This window comes from Lepisosteus oculatus, chromosome 3 (genome assembly GCF_040954835.1).
Source record: "Lepisosteus oculatus isolate fLepOcu1 chromosome 3, fLepOcu1.hap2, whole genome shotgun sequence".
NCBI lineage: Eukaryota > Metazoa > Chordata > Actinopteri > Semionotiformes > Lepisosteidae > Lepisosteus > Lepisosteus oculatus.
The window spans coordinates 69,694,653-69,718,443 of record NC_090698.1 but is presented as its reverse complement, the minus strand read 5'-3'; the positions used below and the strand labels follow the sequence as shown (position 1 = coordinate 69,718,443).

Below are 23,791 nucleotides of genomic sequence, written 5' to 3'. Positions count from 1 at the left end.
AGCAGTAAATAAATGGCAGCGTGTCTCGTGTTGCCTGTAAAGCTGACTCGGCGTGCAGCAGTTATGGGACGTCTTGAGCCAGCCAGGGTCTAGCTAGTCGGGGTGTGTTTGGGACGGAGTGTGGACAGTTTTGTGACACTGTCATTCCCTTTTCAGATCTGCGCATCCCGCTGATGTGGAAAGACACGGAATATTTCAAGAACAAAGGAGGTGAGTGGAGCTCTAAGGTGCTGGGGTTTTAGATCTTTGGGGCACTGGGGTTCTTGGGTTCTCAAGTTCTGGGGCTCAGGGGTGCTGGGGTTCTCGGGTTCCCTGGTTCTGGGCTCAGGGGTTCTTGGGTTCTCAGGTTCTGGGCTCTGGGGTTCTCTGGTTCTGGGGCTGCAGGTTCTGACAAGAGGGATATCAACCTCCCATGGGCTGTAGGCTACATGTCAGTTGTAGATCTACAGCTGCTGACAGGGCAAATCACAGCTCCTGTTCTCAATCTTCTGATTGAGTAGTTTGCAGTAGAATTGCTCAGACATAACTCCCTGTGCAGTGAAGCTACTGGATCGTTAAGAAAATATTGCCTTGAGCAAAGAACAGGGATGACTGAGTGACATGCAGCGTTGATGCAGATCACACAGTTAACACGACATATGCAAAATGTAAACAGTGTCAACAAAATTATTAACTGAACTACATCTGCTTCTTGGAGTCCTCAGTTAACTAGCAGAGTGCCCTGTGAGCCGTGGAAACGGCACTAAGTGGATGGAATCAGAGCAGGCCTTGAGGTCAGAGCTGTGCAGCCCTGCTGTCTGAGCCCCTTGGCTTCACAGAGAGCAGTCAGTTGCTGGTGGGGGGCAGCTCATGGTCCATTTCTTGTTTGCAAGCACTGTGTCAAAGGGCTCCATGAAGGCAAGTCAGTGAGTGAGCAAGCTCAGCTAATAAATAGTTAACACCAAAGTACGGAACGAATGCTTTTTGAATTAAGTCTAATTGGTCAATTGATAAAGGGCAGCAGCTCATTCTCCACTGCTTTCTGGGAGACTTCAGCCAAGATGTGCCATCTGTCCATAAAGTATGTTTAATTTAACCACTAGACATGTTAGTTAGGGTTTTATCTGATGAGGAATCATGCGTTTGTCCTTTTCAATTAGTCAGGCGTGGAAATAAACGCACTAAGCTGCCGTCAGCTGGTTGCGTGCTCATCAGCAGCTGTGCTCCAAGCGTATGCGTGCCAGTGACGGGGGAGACTCCTCCTGAGCTGTCTCCTTCGGTTTTTGAGGTAGTTGTTGAGACTCTGAGCTCACGGCAGCGCCAGTGCATCGGTAGGGAATGGGAGAGGGTTCTGTGGCAGGCTAGCGCTTCCTGCGCGAAAGGAGGAATGTCTGCACGGGCTGCTGGTTATTAATATCGACCGTCTGTAGCGCTGTCTGCTGCAGAGCCTACGTGAGGCACCTGGCCAGGAGCCCAGACCCAGAAACCAGTGTTCCCAGCCCCTTACGTGACCCTTACCCCTCGACCCCATTGCCCCCTGAAAGGAGGCACTCGAGCTCTTGCCAATCTTGCCAAAGAGGTTATAGGTTGCAGGTTTGTATTGGGAGCACAATACACTGTAGGGTTGTGGCCCTGGGCATTTTCTTCATTTGATGTTCTGTCGCTGAAAGTTAGGTTTTGTCATTCTGAGATCTGCAAATAGCTGACGCAGAAGACCAAATACGTTCCTGAAATTCTTCTGATTTGGTGTTCTCCAGGGATTCTTCTTGGGAGCCCTTTTCCGGTACTCCCAGTGTGTTCCACATCCTTTTTATGTTCCGATTGCACACAATGTGTTGTTGTAGGGCTGCTGCAGTCATGTGGGTAAATTTCATACTGAAATCGCAGACTTCACAGTGATCCCTGATTCTGGTCTTTCATTTTGAAATTGCTTTTGAAAGCCCTGCATGTGAAGTATCACAAAAACATCTTTCTTTCCTTTGTGTGAAACTGTGTAATACCCTCTTTTTCTGTTCCCATTGTGAAGAAAGTTGATTTCATCTAGAATCAGCTGCCAGAAATCCCTCAAAGGCAGTACACTGTCTAACGAATGAAATGACAGATTGTACCTTATTTAGAATTGAGTCCTTGTTAATTCCTTGGCACACAGCCAGCCATTCCTTCCTGTAGCCTCTCTGCTTCGGCTGCCAGTCAGATTTTCCAACCAGACTCCGTGGCTCAGCCTACCAGCTTTCTGATTCAGTGATGACCTTTGAACCTTCCAGAAGGTGTATTTTTTTTTTTTACCACGTTCTTGCTCGTCCGTTCAGGTTTTCCTGAAGCTCTTGAGAGCCCATTTGGAAGGCTGGCTCTCAAGCCACTTTGCAAAGCCATTCTTGGTGATCGTTGGAAGCCACTGTGCTGGCGCAGGTACCTGAATCCCTGGCACAGTGGGCACTGAGACAACTCACTGCAGAATCGCAGTCTCTCCCCCCATCTCTCGCCGGCTCTCTCCGGACTCTCTGACCTCCCACACGCATTGCTCTCAGACCTCCTGCACGGCAGCAGTGGACACCAGTGGAAGTCCAATAAGGTTCTGGAAGTGCATTGTCCAAATTTGTGCAGTCCGTCCTATGACTGCAACCACAGAAACGTACAAACAGTAGGGTATCATGTCTCCTGAGCCCTGTTAGCCAAATGGAATAAGAAAGGGGCTGATCTTTACAGAGTAATGCCTCATTTGAAGTCCAGCTGTCAGTCTGCACACTGACAAAGTGGAAAAAAGTCTAGTCGAGTAAAAGTCTAGTGGTGACTGAACGAAATCCAAGTTGTCGGGATTAAAGATCAGTGCGCCGAATGTTTCAGGCCTGCCAGAAATAAGGAGTTGGAGTTTTGGTGGCTGCAACTCATTCTTTGCCATAAATATGTAAATCCATAAGTGCTATAATCTATTTGTGAACTTTTTACTTTTGGCTAAGGTACTATTAAGAACCGCAATGAAAGGCGATAATGAGTTTTTCTGATTCCTGGTGTGCGAATCCGCCCCCAGACTCAGACTCCAGCAGGGTCAGAGTCACAGGGGGTTGAGCTCCACTTTCACGTCCTCGGTGGCAGAACGATGCGGGAGAGCGAGACTGCAGAAATCACCGCCTGCCTTCGCTGCCAGGTCAAATACCAACTCGCCCTCTTCCAATCCAAAGAGCTGAGCTGGCATGACCGATGGATTGTAGTTTGGCCAGAGCAGTAACCGTTAACAAGATATTGACATTCACAATGAAAGGTTATCATTCAGGACGCTGACTTTCTGTTCCTTGGGCTGTGGTAGGAGCTCACTTAACTTGGCTGCAGCTCTGGTAAGTCTCACACTCTCTGTCACTCTCCTCCTTCCTCTCACTCTCGCCATCACTGTGCCTTTCACTGTCACTCCCTCAGTCTCACTATCACTCATGAACCCTCTTCCTCGCCAGCGCACTCTCACTCTTTCTCACTCTGTCCCTCTCTCACTCTCTCGTTCTCTGTCCCTCTCTTGCTGTCTCTAGCCCCCTGACCCTCTCTCACTCTCTCTGACCCTCACCCTCTCTCACTCTCGCTGTCCCTCAGAGCTGCACCGCTGTGCTGTGTTCTGCCTGCTGCAGCTGGGAGGAGAGATCTTCGACACAGACATGGTGATGGTGGACAGGACGCTCACCGACATCTGCTTCGACAACACCATCGTTTTGTGAGTCTCCCTTCTGCCTCACTCCATCGCCCCTGTCCTGACCCCTGCTGGCTGTGCCCTTGTCAGTGGCCGTGCCAGCCCGTCTCCAGTGTCCCAGTGTCGGGCGGCAGTGCTCACCGCGCCGCTGTGTCCCTGCAGCACTGACGCCAGCCCCGGGTTCCAGCTGCGCGTGGAGCTGTACAGCTGCTGCACGGAGGAGGACTTCTCTGTGGGCAGCGCGCCCCGGAAACTCGCCAGCAAGCTGAGCAGCTCGCTGGGGCGCTCCTCGGGGAAGAAGGTCCGAGCCGCGCTGGAGCCGGGGGGCGGCAGCCCCGTCAGCAACGGGGGCAGCAGCCCCATGCTGCTGCCTTCGCCCACGGTCCCGTGAGTACCCCGGAGCCCTCCGTCCACACGGCCGCGCGTTGTACGTCGGGCACTGTCCACCTGACTGACGTGCGGTCCCGTCCAGTTTGACAAGCTGTCCCCTGCACTCACACTCCGCCACACGAGGACTGACAGAGACGTGCGCCTTCACCCACCGGCCAGCTTCTACCCACTGATCTAGCTCATAACCTCCCTCCCCCAGCCCGGATGTCCCCGATCTGGTCTTGCCCTCCGACCTGACCTCCTGATTTCACTTGTTTGGCCGTTGTGTGTGGTTTTGTTCTCAGGGGTCCGAAGTATCACCTCCTGGCGCACACCGCTCTGACGCTGGAACACGTGCAGGACAGCTTTCGCACCCACGACCTCTCCATCTCCGGCAACGGTGGGCTTCCTTGGGGCAACAGGGCTTCTGCACTGCTGTAGCAAAGATCCTCATGTGCTTCTGCTTTATGCGAGCATAAGTCATTTCTGTTACTTATGGACAGGAGTAACAAGGCAGCTCCACAGAATTTTATTTAACATTATGTAGCACACTGAGATACCAGAATGTTAAACAGAAAACATTGCTCAGTTCTCTGGGCTAACGGGACATTCACTAGAGAATATTGCTCAGTTCTCTGGGCTAGCAGGACATTCACTATAAAACATTGCTCAGTTCTCTGGGCTAATAGGACATTCACTAGAGAATATTGCTCAGTTCTTTGGGCTAACAGGACATTCACTAGAGAACATTGCTCAGTTCTCTGGGCTAGCAGGACATTCACTAGAGAACGTTGCTCAGTACTCTGGGCTAGCAGGACATTCAGTAAAAAACATTGCTCAGCACTCTGGGTTAACAGTGTTCACTAGAGAACAGTGCTCAGCGCTCTGGGTTAACAGTGTTCACGTGAGATCACTGCTCAGCGCTCTGGGTTAACAGTGTTCACGTGAGATCACTGCTCAGCGCTCTGGGTTAACAGTGTTCACTAGAGAACAGTGCTCAGCGCTCTGGGTTAACAGTGTTCATGTGAGATCACTGCTCAGCACTCTGGGTTAACAGTGTTCACGTGAGATCACTGCTCAGCGCTCTGGGTTAACAGTGTTCACTAGAGAACAGTGCTCAGCGCTCTGGGTTAACAGTGTTCACGTGAGATCACTGCTCAGCGCTCTGGGTTAACAGTGTTCACGTGAGATCACTGCTCAGCGCTCTGGGTTAACAGTGTTCACTAGAGAACAGTGCTCAGCGCTCTGGGTTAACAGTGTTCGCGCGAGGTCACTGCTCAGCGCTCTGGGTTAACAGTGTTCACTAGAGAACAGTGCTCAGCGCTCTGGGTTAACAGTGTTCGCGCGAGGTCACTGCTCAGCGCTCTGGGTTAACAGTGTTCGCGCGAGGTCACTGCTCAGCGCTCTGGGTTAACAGTGTTCGCGCGAGGTCACTGCTCAGCGCTCTGGGTTAACAGTGTTCGCGCGAGGTCACTGCTCAGCGCTCTGGGTTAACAGTGTTGACGCGAGATAACTGCTCAGCACTCTGGGTTAACAGTGTTCGCGCGAGATCACTGCTCAGCCCTCTGAGTTAACAGTGTTCGCGCGAGATAACTGCTCAGCACTCTGGGTTAACAGTGTTCGCGCGAGATCACTGCTCAGCCCTCTGAGTTAACAGTGTTCGCGCGAGATCACTGCTCAGCGCTCTGGGTTAACAGTGTTCGCGCGAGATCACTGCTCAGCGCTCTGGGTTAACAGTGTTCACGCGAGATCACTGCTCAGCGCTCTGGGTTAACAGTGTTCGCGCGAGATCACTGCTCAGCGCTCTGGGTTAACAGTGTTCACGCGAGATCACTGCTCAGCGCTCTGGGTTAACAGTGTTCACGCGAGATCACTGCTCAGCGCTCTGGGTTAACAGTGTTCGCGCGAGATCACTGCTCAGCGCTCTGGGTTTACTCCAGAACGGGAATGACCCCCAGTCTCTGTGCCATTGCAGAGGAGTGCTCCTACTGGCTGCCTCTCTACGGCAGCGCGTGCTGCCGCCTGGCCGCACAGCCCCTCTGTATGACCCAGCAGATGATGAGCGGCTGTCTGAGAGTCAAGGTGAGTGTGAGCTCGGTCGGGCGGGGACCAGGGATCTGTACTTGGGAAGAGGACCGGTTCTCTCTAGCTGGAGCTCCAAAGCCAAGGGGTAGAGAATGACGATTCACAGTTTAAGAGTGAATAGCCTTATCAGTTTCTGCTTGAATAATAACTCAAGTGATCTTCAGAATGGTCAGCAGAGAACAGACACGTGCACCAGATAAGTATTTCACTAGTTTAACTATAACTATGCCAAAACTGACTCCTCTGTATACATGTAAGTGGTGGTTTTGTCGCTTTACGTTTGATGTGCTCTTGTATCGGTGGAAGTCGAATGTGCTTGTTTTCAGCGAGGTGTGTGTAAATTCTAGTAGCTCTCTTTAACTGCTCTTCCTGCGTCTCTTTCTCTTCCCCGTCCTCTCTGTCTCCTTCCCTGTGTCCCACAGCAGCTTGGGGGTGATCACCCGAGCTGGACAAAGATCTACGGTGTCCTGAGAGGGACAAACCTCTCCTGTTACCACCGGCAGGAGGATGTGGAGGCCAAGGTGGAGCCAGCCTTCACTATTGCCATCAACAAGGTGAGCACCGGGGAGGAAAACGACCCACAGGCCTTTCGAGACTGGATCTGAAATTTAGGAATTGTCATTTTAATCTCGAGCTTGCTTGGTGAATAACCCCTTTTTTAAATTGTCAGAAAAACAGAAGTGTCTCTGTACAGCATCCCTGCAGTGCTGGTAAGGATTGCGAGTTGTATGGACTTTTTCTCCACAGTTCACTGTGGTAAAACTGTGGTCACTGGCAGTTTTCTGGACACTCCACTCAAAGCACTATATATAGAACCTAATTTTAATTAATTTACTTTTGAGAGGCAGGCCTCTATCTGACATACTGATGCTTTTTTTCTTGCAGGGGAATTTATTCGGTATTTATGCATTTGTACTAACAAGACAACGCTGTTGAACCGGTGTCAAGAGACCGGTTTCCGAGAGGCCAAATAACTTTTTTTTTAATGATTTGCTGTCCTCTTGTGGCACCAGGGTATATTACATCAAACAGAAATGTTAATGTTAATGTAGCTCAAGAGATATGATGTAACTTTTTGGAAATTTGTTCTTGACATCACCACACAAAAACCATACTCAACAGTACATAAATACTCATAAAAAACACAACAGTCCTAGATATGCACCAGTACATGTACTGTACGCTTATCTAGCCCCGACCGTATTACACTAGAGAAGATAAGATCACTTGATTGGCCATAAACAATTTCTTGTATTAGGAATTTGTCTTTTCGCATACCCCAGCTTGCTCTCCACGAGACACACAGACACGAGAGAGAAGCTGGGGGTCAGAGTGAAGGAGCAGCCATTTATACGGCGTCCCTGGAGCAGTTGGGGTGAAGGGCCTTGCTCAGGGGCCAAACGGAATAGGATTCCTCTGCCGGCGTGGTATACGAACCGGCAACCTTCCAGCCACAGGCTCAGATCCTTATCCATAGAGCCACCCCACCCGGGAGAAGGAGTTTGCCTGGCCAGTACAAGCATCGATCCCACGACCTTGGTGTTATTAGCACCACGATCTAACCAACTGAGCTAACTGGCATGACACTAATCCGATACGTTCATACAGGGAACAGTCACTTAGCTGGGTTTAATATAGCAGAAAGAGGCGTCAACATTAACGACGAATATGATAGATCATTTTAATTATCTTTGAAAATACATTTTGTTTTTTGCCTGTTCTGAATAGAGGCATAAAGGCAGATAAGTGGTTTTCTCATTTTTAAGAGGACCTCTTGGATTAGATGTATCATAATGTTTAACGTTAATAATTTTCAATTATTTTTTTATGATAAGCAATTCTCTGGCATTCGGCATTCTTTTCTCCTAAGTGTTATTTGACTTCCTTTGTAAAACCACGTAAAGGTGTACCTATAAATAATAAAGCCTCATCTTTTTCCTCTGGGCTGTGCAACTTGCAGAAAAAAATAAAATGAAGTGTTTCTTCCTGTAGGCAGGGTGTGCCTGGTTTCTTCATAGTGCAATTCCTGTGGTTTTCACTGGAATACTGATAGAATCTGAAACAACTTCATTCCTGCTTCACACTGTGTAGCCTGGTCTCCACAGTGAGGTTTTGGCAGCTGTAGTTCCTTGTGTCCACCAGGGGGCCCTGTAGACATTGCGCTGTGTTATTTCGAGATGAGTTTAATTCGTAATAAATGTTAATATTCCCAATACCTAGGGTTGTCATAATGAAAACAAATATTTCCTCCAATTTCTAAGATTACCCTGTGCTGTTTTACATAAAAACAACAAGAGTAACTGCATTTAACTTTTTTTTCCGCCTTGGCAAAGAAACAAAGACAGTGACTGACAGCTTCATCTCTCTTTCCCTGATTGTAATCTAGATACCAGCCTTTTTGATGCCAATACACATAATTAATCTTCCCAGTGCCATCCTTGCACGATGCATTGTTAATGTTTTCTGTGTTGGGCAGTGGGCTCGTCTCCAGACTCAATATCTCTGTAAGCGAGCAATGTGTTATCTCCTCACCCGCCTTTATTAAGAGCAAAAGAAGAGAGCTTTCTTAAGGAAGATGTGATTAAGGAAATATTTAAGCTTTTTTATGGATGTGAACAGTGAAATCTAGCGGTACTGTGAAGAGAGAGAGGAAACGTAATGCATGATGGCATCAGAGTTTGTCCCCGTGCCTTTTCAGCAGTCATTGTTTTCACTGCTGGGAAATTCACTAAACGTGTGCAGGATACAAGGTGCAAGTGAGTTACCCACACAGACTGGGACAGGAGGCAAGGCCGGGTGGGGGGTCCGAGGAGAGATTTTGTCTTCCCCTGCCTGTACATCATGCCTTGTCTTGTCATTCTCGCACTGACCTGCGTGTGTGTGTGTGTGTCCCAGGAGACGCGGATCCGTGCCACGGAGAAGGATCCCAAGAGCAAAGCACAGAGCATCTCCATCAGCAACCAGTACGGCAGGGAGGAGGTGACCCACACGCTGCTGGCCGACAGCCGGGAGGAGACGCAGCGCTGGATGGAGGCGTTCTGGCAGCAGTTCTACGACATGAGTGAGTAACCGCCCGCCCGCCAGGGTACTGCTACTGCGACCCGGCCTCGGGTGTCTGAAACCCTCCAGGAACCTGGTGGGGTCACCCCGGGGGACCTGTTCTGAATGAGCAGGGAGACGGGAACCAGCATTTAAAACCAACCACAGGAAGCTCTTCTTTACCCAAAGGGTGGTGGGGGTGTGGATCGAGCTGCCCAGCCGTGTTGTGGAAGCTGATACATTGGTTTCTTTCAAGAAACATCTGGGTGAGATCTGATCAATTAGCTACTACCTCCCACATGGATTTTGAGGGGTCGAATGGCTTCCACTCAGTTGTAACCTTCTTATTCTCTTCTGCTCATTTGTGTATCTGTGCCTGTTGCTAGACTTCTACCTTTTACAGTTACTTTCTGAAGTCAGGGGTCAGACGTTTGGTAGCCTGGGTCTGTGGCAAGGAATAGGAGCCAGACGCTGCTCCTGAAGCCACTGGCGAGCTTGTAGATGGAACATCTCACGTTAACGCCACCTAAAAAGGCAAAGACAAGAAAAAAATTGAGTTTGTTTTGTTAATGTGTGGTGTCACGCAGGTCTTGAAATCCTTGTCACGTTGCTACGAGGAAGTCAGAATCAGGTGGAACATGTCGGGACAGCACTGCTGGCACCTGTCGCTTAAGGAGAGCTGGATCGTGGGGCTTTGAAAAAAAAAGACATTCCCCAGATAAGAGCGCCACGGTTTCAGGCAGGTGTGACATGGATGCAGGCGGCCCTGCCTCTCTCCCTCCTCGGCACATGTCATTCAATAACCAGAGCCCCCCAGAAACCCGACAAGGAAACTGGGGGCTTGTGCCATTTTGCAAGAGACTGTTCTAGGAAAGCAGAGGTGGGGGCGTTTCAGGAAAACAGATGAAGAACCTAAACTGTACATAAAGAGTGCACATCCAAGAAAACTTTTTATACTTACAACTCAAAAGTTTTTATCTTGAAAATAAACTGGTTTTGTAGCAGGTACAGTGACGTTGGACAGATAGGACATGAGTGGATTCCTTATTCTGATTTTGACATTTCTCGCCAATAGGATTGGTCTACAGGGGGTGTACCTTGAGAGTCATATTCTGGTAGCTCTAGTATTTAATCAGGTATATCCCAGTCAGTCATGAATGATTAATTAATCAAACTGACACCAGCTTTTTATGTTGTATGGGGCATTAATTTTCTGAAAACCTCCAGAAATACACTGGTACAGCACGTTCCTTTCAGCGCTCTTCAGGGTAAGGTAATCTGACTGGTCTTATTAAACTCGTGGCTTTGCTGTTTTCCAGTGTGACACTGGCTCATTCTCCCTTCAGCGCCTGAGCCTCAGTGCTGAACAGGAGTCACATGTCTAAACCCCAACAGAAAGAGCCCAAGTATTGCTTCAGTATGTATGTGACCCCCCCTCTGCCTCAAGGATACCCACCAAATACCCCAAATTAAAACAAAATCATACAAAAGTTAAAAATAAGTTTGCGAATTGAGCAAAAAGTATCATTTGGGTGATGTAATTAGTGGAGTACTGCAGGGATCTGTACAGGGATGCCAGTACAGTGAGACAGCGAGTTCAGTTTTCAGACGATACGGAATTAGGAGGACCAGCAAATATGGTGGAAACAGCAAGTAAAATCCAGAGAGGTTCAGATCAAATTCAAGACTGGGCAAACACCCGACAGATGATGTTTAATGGAGATAAGTGCATGGTATTACACGCAGGAAGTAAAAACTAAATAAAAGGCACTGCCCAATTCACTTACATCTCACAGACGACGTGGGGCAGCAATTAAGTAGGTAAACAAAATGATATAATAAGTGGTTAAAAGTGTAGAATGTAAATCAAGGGCTGTTTCAATATGTTGAGAGTGTATGTGTAAGGCCTCATTGAGGTATGGTTTACAGTTCTCTTTGGTCAGGTCTTCAAAGAGCCTTAGAGCTAAAACTCCTCTGTGGAGGTGACAACCGCTGATACTGTAACAACTTCTCACCGAGCCCCCCAGAGAACTGCCTGCTAACAGGGCAGAGGATATTTCTGCAGTCACGTGGGCCTGGACGCGCATGCTTCTGGGGAGAGACTCGCGCGGCTGTAGAAAAGCTGCATGTATTTGCCTTCCTTTGCAAAACCTCCAGGCACAGTACGTCGGCGGAGAAGAAATTCTCCTTTACGAGTGACGACCTGGAGACTCACACCGTCTGTGATCCAGAGACCATTGCCACTGCTCCATGCTCACATTAGAGTGAATAAATAAACGGCCAGCAGCCATATCACCCTGGAACTCACAGCTGGCAGCCCACTGAAGCTCAGCAGGTGTGAGCCTGGTCAGTACCTGGATGGGAGACCTCCTGGGAAAAACTAAGGTTGCTGCTGGAAGAGGTGTTAGTGGGGCCAGCAGGGGGCGCTCACCCTGTGGTCTGTGTGGGCCCTAATGCCCCAGTATAGTGACGGGGACACTATACTGTAAACAGGCGCCGTCCTTCGGATGAGACGTAAAACTGAGGTCCTGACTCTCTGTGGTCATTAAAAATCCCAGGGTGTTTCTCGAAAAGAGTAGGGGTGTAACCCCGTCGTCCTGGCCAAATTTCCCATTGGCCCTTACCAATGATGACCTCCTAATAATCCCCATCTATGAACTGGCTTCATTACTCTGCTCTCCTCCCCACTGATAGCTGATGTGTGGGGAGCGTTCTGGTGCACTATGGCTGCCGTCGCATCATCCTGGTGGGGCTGCACACTGGTGGTGGTGGAGGGGATCCCCATTACCTGTAAAGAGCTTTGAGTGGAGTGTCCAGAAAAGCGCTATATAAGTGTAAGCAATTATTATTATTATTATTATTATTATTATTATTATTAAAGTGTTGTGTTGTTGAGGCTCAGTCAGGAAAGGAGCTCGTCGGGAGCTTCCAGCTCGCCCGGTTGACGTGACGTTCAGCAGGGAAGCGCATACGAGAGGCCACGAGCGGACACTGCGTAGAGGTGCGACGACACCCGAGAACAGGAGAGCCTCTTTACACAGATTGCTGCGGGAGAGTGGAACAAGGTCTCCTCATGCGGCGCGAGCAGCGGAGGAGTGGCGCGCCTCTGGCAGGACGGTGGCCAGCAGGTGTCAGGCCCCCGTGTGGTGTGGAGTCTGCTGTAGGCGCGCAGTGGGTTAAGTGTGATTGCCCAGCAGGGCACACCTCGGAGGTCAGCTCTGCTTCCTCCTATGCTGGTACAAGGCTGTTGGTGAGCCGTCTTTATTGAAAACTGGTAACCCTGCTGGCAGTGTGGAACGGAATACATTAACGTTAACTGTTGGTGTAGCATTAACACAGAAGTAAACATGGGAGTTAATTATATATGGAATAGTTACAGCTCTCTGTGGGATAAATTACTACAGTCCCATGCATCGTTATACTATATTTGGTCAACTAAGCCTGTTAAGGAAAGATACGCTAAATGTCTTTAGACAAATAGCATTCTGTTATGGGACGTTTAGTGTTATTAGACTGCGAGGCAGTTTCATTGTTGCATAGGGAATAGGTGGTGTGCAAAAAATAAATCTGCCCCTTGCGGCTGTCTTAAAATGGAGCAGCTTGTCAATAACAGTGTGCCAAGCCAGACGTCCCCCTTGCGTGTGGCCAGTGTCGAGACTGTAACAGTGCACAAACAATACTGCCGTGTCTTCTTCCCCGCCTGAGGAGTGAAGCTTTGACAGTAGTTATTGTTGAGAGAAAGCACAAAAAGAGAAAACTATTTCTACCATCTGTAAAATTAAAATTCTATTTACTCTTATGCAACAGAGCATGAAAGAACTGCCTAATACTGGGATCAGTACAAGCCTGACAAATGTATGGTTACCAGTTACTTCAAAACACACATGAGGAAAACGCCTGCTCCGATTTCAGTTTGTAGTCATTTAGAGAATGCATCGCCTTGGAACAACAAAAGTCACCTTTGCTCTCAAGCTTAGGAAGAAGTCAAAGTTATTGGCTGAACATGGATGGCAGCAGTATCTAGCGTCTTTGCTGGAGGAGGGTGGGGTGGCCAGACGATCCTTCTAAGAGACAGCCAGCAGTTTCCGGTTCTGGTACCAGCAAGAGGACAGTCACAGTTCCTGGTGCTGCTGGCCACAGCCTCTGCTTGTTCCCCTGACCACTCCTCACCAAGGTGTCACGCCCGACATCCCTCCCTAGAGGGCGCTCCACTGCTCCCATTATTGTTCGTGTGATTTAGTTCCCCAGGTGTACCCTTTTAGTGTTATTATTTAAAGACTAGCTCCTCCAGTCCTCAGGGCTCATCATTAGGGTAAGATGTCGCGAGGCCCGCCTAGCACCAGGAAACCCTATGTCTGTCTCCTGAGGGCACAGGCCTCATCCTCGACACCTCCCGCTTCCTGAGCCCGGGGTCTGGAGGATCTCGCCCCGTCACCCTTGGACCTCCATGTTTCGTCTGTCCGTGTGCTCCCCCCTCCCGGGGATTTTAACTTTGTCGCGTCCCAGGATGGATTTCTAGTTGATGGACTCGCGGACTGTGCTTTGACCTGCCCTTGGACCCGTTTGGATCTGGATGCCGTTTTGTCTTCCCCGTACACCGTCTCACGGACTGTCACTATTATTTTGTGCACTATTAAACCCCTGTGTGTTCCCTTTTACCACGCCTCCTGTTTTGTCCAGCTCTTACCGCATCGCATAGGGTCTTCTACAAGATCGGACACGGATTCCAGTCCGTGTTCGTGACGCGAGGTGGGCGAGTGGCAGAGCCAGTGCCTCCAGGAAACGGGTTTCCCCACATGGCTGAGGGCAGCGGCCTCAATGGGGTTAAAGGCCTGGGAAGGGCTGTGCCATCATGTGAGGAATCAAGTTCTTCAGATGGGGGACTCCGGCAGGAGAGAGGATCGCAGCCATGAGCAGCTTGAACAAGCCCATCGGAGGTTTGGAGGCAGTTTCTGTGATGAGTCCCCCCCCCCCCGCTGATTAGCGAACCCTGGCGAAGGCCGGACAGGGCAGTCATGCTGAATCTCCCTCTTGTTGCCCAGTTACCTGATACCAGTGCAGTTCCCACAGGGAAAAAAAAGGAACGGGCGTTTTCCACTCGCTGCAGTTCTGCATTCAGCACTGAGGAATGTCTGTATCTCCGGGGCCCAGAGCAGTGGAACAGGTCTGATGGTGGGGTCGTTGACGAGCCCATCTGTTACCCAGTTCGAACTCGCCTAGCCCTTACAGTACCTGCCCTCACTAAGAAGGCCGTTCTTCTGGAACAAAGCATCATTTGTCATTTTCCACAAGTCACAATCTGCAGATCGGTGGAAGAGGATATGAAAGGGATGTTGGTATTTTCTAGAGCGCTCTTCCCCCTCAGATTGACACAGGCCTTTAGCCTTGCTTGTCGGGAACCTTGTGCGATTTTAATTTGGGAGTTTTTTAAAATGTTGAAGAGTTTTGAGATTTGTTTTGATCAGTTGCAATTTAGTAATTGTTTCTTCCTTGCTTTTGGAAAACAAAATATTTTTCTTACGTTCGAGGACAAAAGTATTTTTCTGGCAGCCATATCACCCTGCAGCTCACAGCTGGCAGCCCACTGAAGCTCAGCAGGTGTGAGCCTGGTCAGTACCTGGATGGGAGACCTCCTGGGAAAAACTAAGGTTGCTGCTGGAAGAGGTGTTAGTGGGGCCAGCAGGGGGCGCTCAACCTGTGATCTGTATGGGCCCTTAATACCCAATATAGTGATGGGGACACTATACTGTCAAAAGATGCTGTCCTTTGGATGAGAAGTGAAACACAGGTCCTGACTCTCTGTTGTCATTAAAAATCCCAGGGCGTTTCTCGAAAAGAGTAGGCATCCTGGTCAAATTTCCCATTGGCTTTTCCCAATCAGGGCCTCTTAATAATCCCCATCTCTGAACTGGCTTCATCACTCTGCTCTCCTCCCCACTGAGAGCTGGTGTGTGGTGAGCCTACTGGTGCACTATGGCTGCTGTTGTATTACCCAAGTGGGGCTACACACTGGTGGTGGTGGAGAGGATCCCCATTACCTGTAAAGCGATTTGAGGGGAGTGTCCAGAAAGCACTATATAAGTGTAAGGAATTATTATTATTTTTTAATATGGTCTGCAGTTTCTAAGACAGATGCAGTTTGAGGTGTGAGAAAAAAAATGGTAGTCATGCAGCCTTCTGCCTACACAGGAACAGAAGTGAATCAGAGATGATTAATCCGTTATTAAATAGCAGCAGCTAAAAGTCTTGTGGGCTGTGTATTGACAACAAATATCATTCTGAATATGTTAACTAACTCGTACCTGAAGAAGCTCCACGGCCGAAACATGTTTTCTTTCTTCTCTTTTCAGCATGGAATAAACCTGTTACTTGTTCCTTTTCAGCCTGCGCAGGCTGGCGCAGCTTCACGCCTGAACTACTAATAACCATGCCCACTATGTATTTACAGTTCCTACAGTAGACTGTTAATAACTTCTACTTCAGGTCTGGAAATGATTAATAGACCGTACTATAGTTTTTGAACAGAGGTGTACATCTTTACATAGATACACTTGAAGCACAAACCCTGGGGGGCATGAGAGGAAACTACGTGGAAGTGCTGTTAAAACACATGACTGGACGTACGTCCATACCCAAGGGGTTGTGGGAGTCCTGGAGAAGACTACACCCTGGACTCTTTCAGAAACTGGCTGATGGGAGGTCCTTATGTCAGATAACTACTAACTGCAGTACAAAACAGGCTGATGGGCCTCGTTTATTTGGAACTTTTCTTACATTGTTATACTTAGCGAAAGGTCCATTTTAAGGTTTCCTGATAGTCACTGGCAGGGATCCATGACTGAAATCGGTGAAGGCTCCATGAAGATTGGAGCAACAAGTGTTAAAGCCTGAAACATGCAGTGCCTCAAAGGTTTTGTGCACTTTCAGCGTTTGTGACACATCTTGTCATCCATCCAGGTACAGCGCTGATCTTTTCCCAAGAACCCAGACATTCCATAAGCCTTTATTTTTACTTCAGATTGTTGACAAAGGAGACCTGACAATTTCGTACTATACAGCACATTCCTTAGGAGGACATCGTTGTGTTTTTTAGCCCTAATATTGGGGTTCTAAACAAACGGCAGCTGCTTATAAAATAAAGGTGATCCAGGCAGGTTCCAGAACACGGTTTGTTTCGGCAGTGTCGGATCTCTTCAGTGATGCTGACAACATGAGCTACAGTACGTTACTGTTTAATAACCTCTCACTATTTACGACCTGGATCAGGCCTGCATTCAGATACAGATTAGATCCCTCATTTGCATTTTGAGTGATTTAGTGTGCCAGGAATCTGACAAATTTCAACCTTTTGTTTTCCATTTTACTGCGCATTTCAATCATTTCTTGCATTCTGTAACCACTAACGTGACAATTCACATAGCAAAACAACAATTTCCTGAAAACAACTGGCGTTCCTTTTAACTGTTTGGAAGGAGGTGAGGAACTGGGCAAGACCGTATCGCTATACTGTACATCACAGTGGCGGCACTGTGGTGCTAAAACACAGCCTGTGATCCTGGATGCCAACTTCACAATTTATATGATATTTATAATTTTGGGATGCATTACTAAGACCACTGTGAAAGACTGTTTGAGATGATTGTGCTAAGAAGTCTGTCAGCCATGTCTAAAGTCTCAATTTTTGCTCAGTGGCACTGTGGGGTTTTAACATGACCAGTCTTTCTAACACGGTCTAGTACAGGAGAAAAAGGTTGTTGGTTGTAGGTTGCTAGTTGGACACCTGTGACTGTTGCTGTTTCGACCAGTTTAACAAAGAGCCAACACAGCACCTATTTCAGCACAGCATTCTTAATTGGTCCTGCTACAGTGGTGCCATCTGTAAACCTTTATAACTGCATGTAGAACTGAACAGGAGCAATCATTTGTGAGCAGAGAAAATTATAAGTGCACACCCTTTTTAATTTTTTTTTTTAATCTGGGGGAGCTCTAAAAGGAGGTTCAGAGTCCAAAGACACTCTAAAGAACCCCGAGATGTTATTAGTTTCTACAGAATATGTATAGGTATTAAAAGTGTTACTAACTTACAAAAGAACGTCTTGCATAGGTGTTGGGAATCTTTAGAGGCTGTGCAAGGGTATGCAGACTGAAAGGAGTCAATGTTTTGATTTCAAAGCAATTAAAAGCTTAACATCAGAATGCTTAATAATGGGATGCCTTTTAAGAGATTAATTGACGAACTGTCGTGACAGGATCATGACTGTTCCTTGACTCATTCACATCAAAACTGCGGAATATTAAATCTTAAATTGGTTATATCCAGTGGTGTCTCCATCCTGTTATTTTTGATTGGTTTAGTTGTGTTAATCTCTTAAAAGCATGACTGAAAAGAACAGGCATTTAGCATAGGTGTTGTCATTAATTCCTTTTACAGATCCTAATTGACAGCTTGACAAGAATGTTTATTCTGTATATTTATTCGTGAATGTGTAGGATGGAATTGGGTGTGACAGGACTGAGGAATTCCCTGTGTCTGGATTAATAGTTCTTGAATGCAGAGTTTTTATTTTCTATCATGGTTTCAATGTAGCCTTAATTGCAAAACTGCAAAAAGTGTAAGTGTTACATCTTAGTAACAATTACATAGTCACCCAGACAGCTGTGACTAAATATCCACAGGTAATTGTGATAGGTCTGTTTTACTCTTTTGTTTTTACAGGAACTATAAATCTGCCTAGTATTCGGCACTGTTCCAATCAAAGAATAATAATAATTCTTCATATTTTCAATTCTGTTCAAGCTTTATTATCCCCTGGGGATATTTATATAGCGCCTTGCATCCAGTGGATTCATAATTGCTTTACAGGCAGAAGGGATTCTCCTCATCCACCACTGAAGTGTGTAATGCACCCCAAGTGGAAACTAAATGGAGCAGTTTGTAACTCTTCTTATTTTTTTCATGCAGTTTCACCCATGATTCAGGTGCCTTTGGGTTCTGGGGTGTGTATTTCTTTCCTTTCCTTGAGTGCATGTCCGCGCCCCTCTCGCGCTTCATCAGAAACACACGCAGCTTCTTGGGAAGAAAAAGTGAAAATGTGCTCAAAAAAGCCGTTAAAACCTCCTCAGGGAAAAACCTCCTTTCACAAAGCAAAGTTGCAGATCTTATTCCAGACAATGAGCTGTTCCGGCTTCTTTCAAGAAACAGCTGGTTGAGATCCTAGGATCATTTAGTTGCTAATTACCAATTGACCAAATGAGCTGAACGACCTCCTCTCATTTGCAACTCTTAGTATGTTTATATGTGTTTATACAGCTAGGGCTCTTTCACCTTCTTGAGCACAACAGCAAAGTCTAGCTTATCTGTTGATCGCCCATCGTGGAGAGGATATGGCAGATAAGAGCTTCGGGCACATAAGTACCTACTTGGAAACAACAACAGCTTGATGTTGTTGGGTTTCTGTTTTTATCCTCGTCATTCCTTTAATACCTTGTATCATTCCCATGCTCTAAATAAGCTGGATCGGGTCTCTGGAATCCAGTCCAAACGTCACAAGGAAATATCAGAGTTTTCGAGAAGTGAATCTCTCCAAATTCAGTTGATACTTGTCGTTCAAGTTGTTTTGAGCAATCCGGGTTTCTGCGTTTCTCCCTGAGGCACATTTTCTTATTATCTGATCATCTCCAGGCACTGATTCCAAGACATTTAACTCATAGCTTCTTGGCAGTGTCAACCGCAGATATATTCTGTATTATGGAGGCTGCGATATGCAGGTAGAATTTGGTTGCACAAGCAGATGTGAATTGATACCTGCAGTTGCACAGTAATATAAAATTGGCTGTGTGATGGAAGATAATCTGGCACACCCTGCCAGTCAGTGCCTGCCCCTGCAAGGATTCTCGTGTCCGTAACGTGCCGGTACTGTTCTGCGTCCTGCCTTCCCTTCTCTGCTCCTGGGGGTCATTCCTACTCTCATCCCTGAGCTTTGCATTGTGTGCTGGTGGTTTCGTACAGGAAGTCAACAGGGAACGGATCCGACAGTCTCCGTAGGGAGCAGGAGTAAAATTCCATTGTGATGCAACAGAACCTGTGGACATGTGTACATTGTAGTTCAAGGAAATGAAATGCATTCGTATTTAATCACAGAAGCGATTTCATGGTGGTTAATGTTTTGTGCGTTCAGGTGCTTTTCATCCTCACGTCACCGTTTCGGAGAGATTTTTTGTACAGTCCTACACTGAGAATGTTGTGAATTTTAGTGTTATCTGGGTCGTCAGCAGTCCTGGCTAAATACATTTTAGGGTGTGAATTAAAACTGTATGGTGGACTGCTGGGTCTCCACCCTCAGAGTGGGAAACAAGAGCTGTTTTCAGGTTTTGTTTGTAGATGAGCAGAAACGTTTCCCTGGGACCTAAGCTCCCCCAAATTAAGTAACATAAAACATTGCTGGGGGATCCCTCTGACCCCAAGATCGTAGAAGCTTCTAGGTACCTCCCCTCCTCAGAGTGCAGTGACATACAGGCCAGACAGGATCCTAGTGGCTGCCCTGTAAATGCATCAGCAAGTTTAAAGCGCCTGATACTTGTGTATATCAGATACAGTGTTACAGTGATGCAATGCCTGTGCTCCTGCCGTGCTCACGGGTGCCCGGGGTTGAACTGACAGCCTGTCTCCCCCCGCAGGTCAGTGGAAGCAGTGCTGCGATGAGCTCATGAAGATCGAGGTTCCGTCTCCGCGGAAACCACCCATCGTCATGGCGAAACAGGGTTCGCTGTACCACGAGATGGGTAAGGATTGCTTCGCACGTCTCCCTCGTGGGACACCCGCACACCGACTATCCAGGTACCTCCTGGGGCTCTGTCAACCCCATCAAGCGGGAAAGAACAAGCACCTGCCTGGCCTTCTTATTAGGGCTCCTTTCTCCTCTACTGGACCGGTGCCCTGCCCGTATGCAGTAAGAAGTGCTTTAACAAGTCCTAATCCACTGGATCTTACACTCCCTCTGGCCAGTGTCTGAAGACTCCCTGACTATCTGGTCTGTGATGGCCCTGGATGAGAGCCAGATTTTTTACAAGATCCCAGTGCGATCCCACCGATACCCAGATCGCAAGAGCTAAGGGAAGGGACGATCTGGCCTCTTACTTTAACTTCACCTGCATGGTGAGAGGTGAGGAGCTGGACCTGCTTGTTGGGCCTTGGCACAGGTCCTTGAGCCCCACCACCCCCATGGGAGCTGAGTCCCTCCACAGCCCTGGCAGAGGGTGAGGCGCCCGGGCAGCTCGGGCAGCACGTGGCCTCAGAGTCTCGAAGGCCCCTGGCTCTGTGATACCGTGTTAGAGTTTGCCTTTGTCAGTTGGGCAATCATGTCTTTCATATTGAGTCTTAATGGTTACCAGCTTCTATAAATCGGATGTACGAAGCTGGGTGATGGCCAGTCAGGTGCCCGTTTAACCAGCGCAGTCGACTGGATTTGTCTTTGTTTTTTTCATGGCATTGCGAGCTGTCCTCGTGTCCCATTGCCCCTGTCCCACACATGTCCCGTTGCGGAGCTGTGCTATGCCCAGCGAGCGTTCTAGCCGCAAGGGTGATGTGCATTTGACACTCCACCTGGGCATCGAACGAAGCAGACACCAGCTCATTGGGATCTTGGGTCCTGGCCCTGTCCATCATGCAGGGCCTGACACAGACGATCATGACGAGACCTATATACCAATGGGCTCTAGAGGGCTGGAGAAATGGGCAAGTTGCTATTTCAGTATGGCGAAGATCTGTGTTAATTATTTAGCTGTCCAGCTCATGGTGTTGACACCCACACCCTGGGTTCTTCAGGAAACGGCTGGGTGAGATCCCTTGATCAAATAGCTACTCTACTGAAAAACCCAAACAGATTTGATGCTCTGATTGGCCTACTGTCATTTCTAAGCATTCATCTGTTCTGATGAGTATTGTTTAGGGGAAAAAAAAAGATTTTATGTTTGTTAACTCCTAAGAAGAGTTTTCTTCTGGATAATCGAAATATGGAGGAAGCGCAAGAGCAGTTCTGAAGCATTGAGCTGCAGCGAGAGAGGCTACGGGGAAAAGGAACCTCAATTAGTGAGCTAATTAACTTCGAGGAAAACGGCACCCTGACCCTGCCACAGATAAGCTTGCTGGCAGATCTGTCTGGGGGTGAGTGTGTGGGTGTAAAAGACTTACAGCAGGCCTGTCAAAATACTTTATTCATCCCCTAGGGGGCAATTTAAGCAGCAGGGGGTGCAACGTACAACACAAGACTAAAAACAAATACAAAACAACAAAAAGAAAAAAGCATTGCTTAGGATAAAAAGTATACAGCGAGACGGGCCATGATTCATTAATCCCTGGCAGCATGTTTTTTAAATTCCAAGCAATTCCACCTTCAAATCAGACGCCGGGGATCTCAGGACAGATGGGGCTGCTGTTGTCATTGTTGTCCGCTGGCCCCGAGGCTGTAGGTGAATCTGTTCCAGGACGAGTTTTGTGTTCATGAGTCATACAGTAAAAACACGCCCCTAAATATTTTCAAGCTCTGTGTTAATCCTGGTATGTGGAACATCTTCTTTAGATATTAAGATGTATCAGAGATATTTAGATATATATATTAATGGATATTTGGTTGTTGCGAAAGTTACTTTACTATTTGTTTCACTCACACACACCTACATAAATACTGGAATCACCATTTTTCTTTTGCAGAAGCAGCAGGGTTTTATTTCCTGGAGCAGAAAGCACATGAAGGTGGATTGAAGTCTGTAACGTAGAGGCCAAACTTGTAAAAAATAATAGTCTTGGAGGTACACACATGCACATATCTAAGGAAAGCTGTGGTATTTTTGTTATGCATGGATCTCCATGATATATCTCAAAACTCACCCAAGAGACACTAGTGTTAGTTTTCTTCACTGAACAAGTTCTGAAGACATTTGTAGGTTAAAAGGAGCCCAAACCCTTTGATTTCTCCTGTCTCTGAGTGGCTTTGCTCTCTCTCAGTGCCTGATTGGGCTCAGCTGGCTCGGTCTGGGCCACACGAGCCGCCAGGCCAGCCCAGCCCGTTTGTTCTCTGTGCTGCACTGTGTATGCGTTTTCTCTTTTCTCTAACACGCCGACTCTCTCTCTCTCTCTCCTCCCTTGCTCCTGCCTGCCCGTGTCTTTGATCCTCTCCCTTCCCTTCATATTCATCTCTTCCCCGTTCACCCTCCTCGTCTCCGCTCTCTCACCCCTCACACCGGCCCTGGCCTTCCTCTTCGCCTGCCTGCCTCTCCCTCCCCCAGGCCCCCCTCTCCCCTCCCCCTCCTGCGAGGGGCTGCTCCTGCAGGATAACGCTGTGTCCGCCGAGATCCGCGCTCTGCTCTCCTCCTATTACAGCGACAGGTGAAGTAACCACCCCCCTCGCTCCCATCTGCCTCTCAGCCCCCTGAGCGCACAGTTACAGGGGAGCCTGTCTGCCCTCTGTCTGGCACACATCCTGTCCTGTATAGCGCCACCCATTACAGTCGGAGCTGTGTCACAGCACAGTGGGCAGCACGTAACAGTGAGTAATATTGTATTATACAGCCAGTGGGCAAAAACATGGAAACACCTGAGTAGGTGAGGGACACCAAGTCTACGGAAAGTCGGGGCTTCCAAACAGTTGTGGCTTATTTGTTAAGCAAACAAGTATCCCAGCATGCTTAGGGTCATATAAGTGCTGTTCAGGCCTTGCCAGTAAATATTGCTAACATGACTGCAAGAGGCGGCCTCAGTGACTTTGAAAGAGGGGTGATTACCGGGGCGCGTTTGACAGGAGCTTCAGTGAACAAGACAGGGTAACTTGCTGATGTTTCTAGAGCTGTGGTGTCTAAGGTGATGTCAGCATGGAAATCTGTGGGCAGGACATCGACAGCAGAGGGCGACAGTGGGCGTAAGAGTGGAATCGTGAAATCTGTGCCTTCATTTGAGGTGCAAGGTGAAACACCCAAGCCGCTAAAGATCAGTGGCGTGCAGATTTCAGGCTGGGGCGCGAGCAGCCAGTTTCATCAAAAACAGTCTGCTAAGAACTCTGCAATGTCATGGTAAAGTTGATGGTGCATGTTTGCGAGTTGGCTAATGAGCAGTGGAGAATGTGATCCGGTCAGATGAATCATCCTTCTCCATGTTCTTGACAAACAGATGAGTGCACATGCCGTGCCAACCTAATGACCTCCACAGCCCGGAGTGCCTGGTTCCAGCAGGGCAGGGCTCTGGTGGCTCTTCATCTTCACCCCATGTTGCTGCAGTTCTTTCCTGCTGGGAGGGGTTTCCACCTGGATGACACTGGCCCCTTCCACAGCCCACGTGAGGTCCCTCCGTCGTTTGAGGAACTTGACGCTGTTATCCATGTGTCATGACCTTGTCAGTCACCAGACCCTTAAACCAGGCGATCATTTATGGGATATTCTTTTAGAATTTCCTCCTTGGCAGCACAGTGGCACAGTGGTTAGCATCGCACTGGGGCTCTGGGTTCCATTCCAGACCTGGGGTGCTATCTGTGCATGTTCTCCCCATGATCATGTGGGTTTCCTCTGGGTGCCCAGTCCAAACACATACTGGTAGGTGAATTGGATTCCGGGAAAGCTGGCCCTGACGTGAGTGTGTGTGTGTGTCTGTGCACTGTG

The 23,791-nt window shown here is 48.1% G+C and overlaps 1 protein-coding gene across 14 annotated transcripts in view; it reads left to right on the top strand.

Moving 5' to 3' along the window:
- rtkna (rhotekin a) overlaps nt 1–23,791 on the top strand; it is a 107,227-nt gene that overhangs the window by 71,652 nt on the left and 11,784 nt on the right. For 7 of the 14 annotated variants that reach the window (XM_069187480.1, XM_069187478.1, XM_069187484.1 and 4 more), the window contains 8 exons: nt 157–210; nt 3,559–3,676; nt 3,815–4,039; nt 4,327–4,421; nt 5,997–6,103; nt 6,529–6,660; nt 9,002–9,167; nt 19,823–19,927. In XM_069187480.1, the coding sequence (XP_069043581.1) occupies nt 157–210; nt 3,559–3,676; nt 3,815–4,039; nt 4,327–4,421; nt 5,997–6,103; nt 6,529–6,660; nt 9,002–9,167; nt 19,823–19,927 (1,002 nt within the window). Of the gene's footprint in view, nt 1–156; nt 211–3,558; nt 3,677–3,814; nt 4,040–4,326; nt 4,422–5,996; nt 6,104–6,528; nt 6,661–9,001; nt 9,168–9,334; nt 9,719–19,822; nt 19,928–22,429; nt 22,530–23,306; nt 23,366–23,791 lie in introns of those variants that run through there. The other 7 variants (XM_069187479.1, XM_069187483.1, XM_069187485.1 and 4 more) reach the window with 4 other exon arrangements.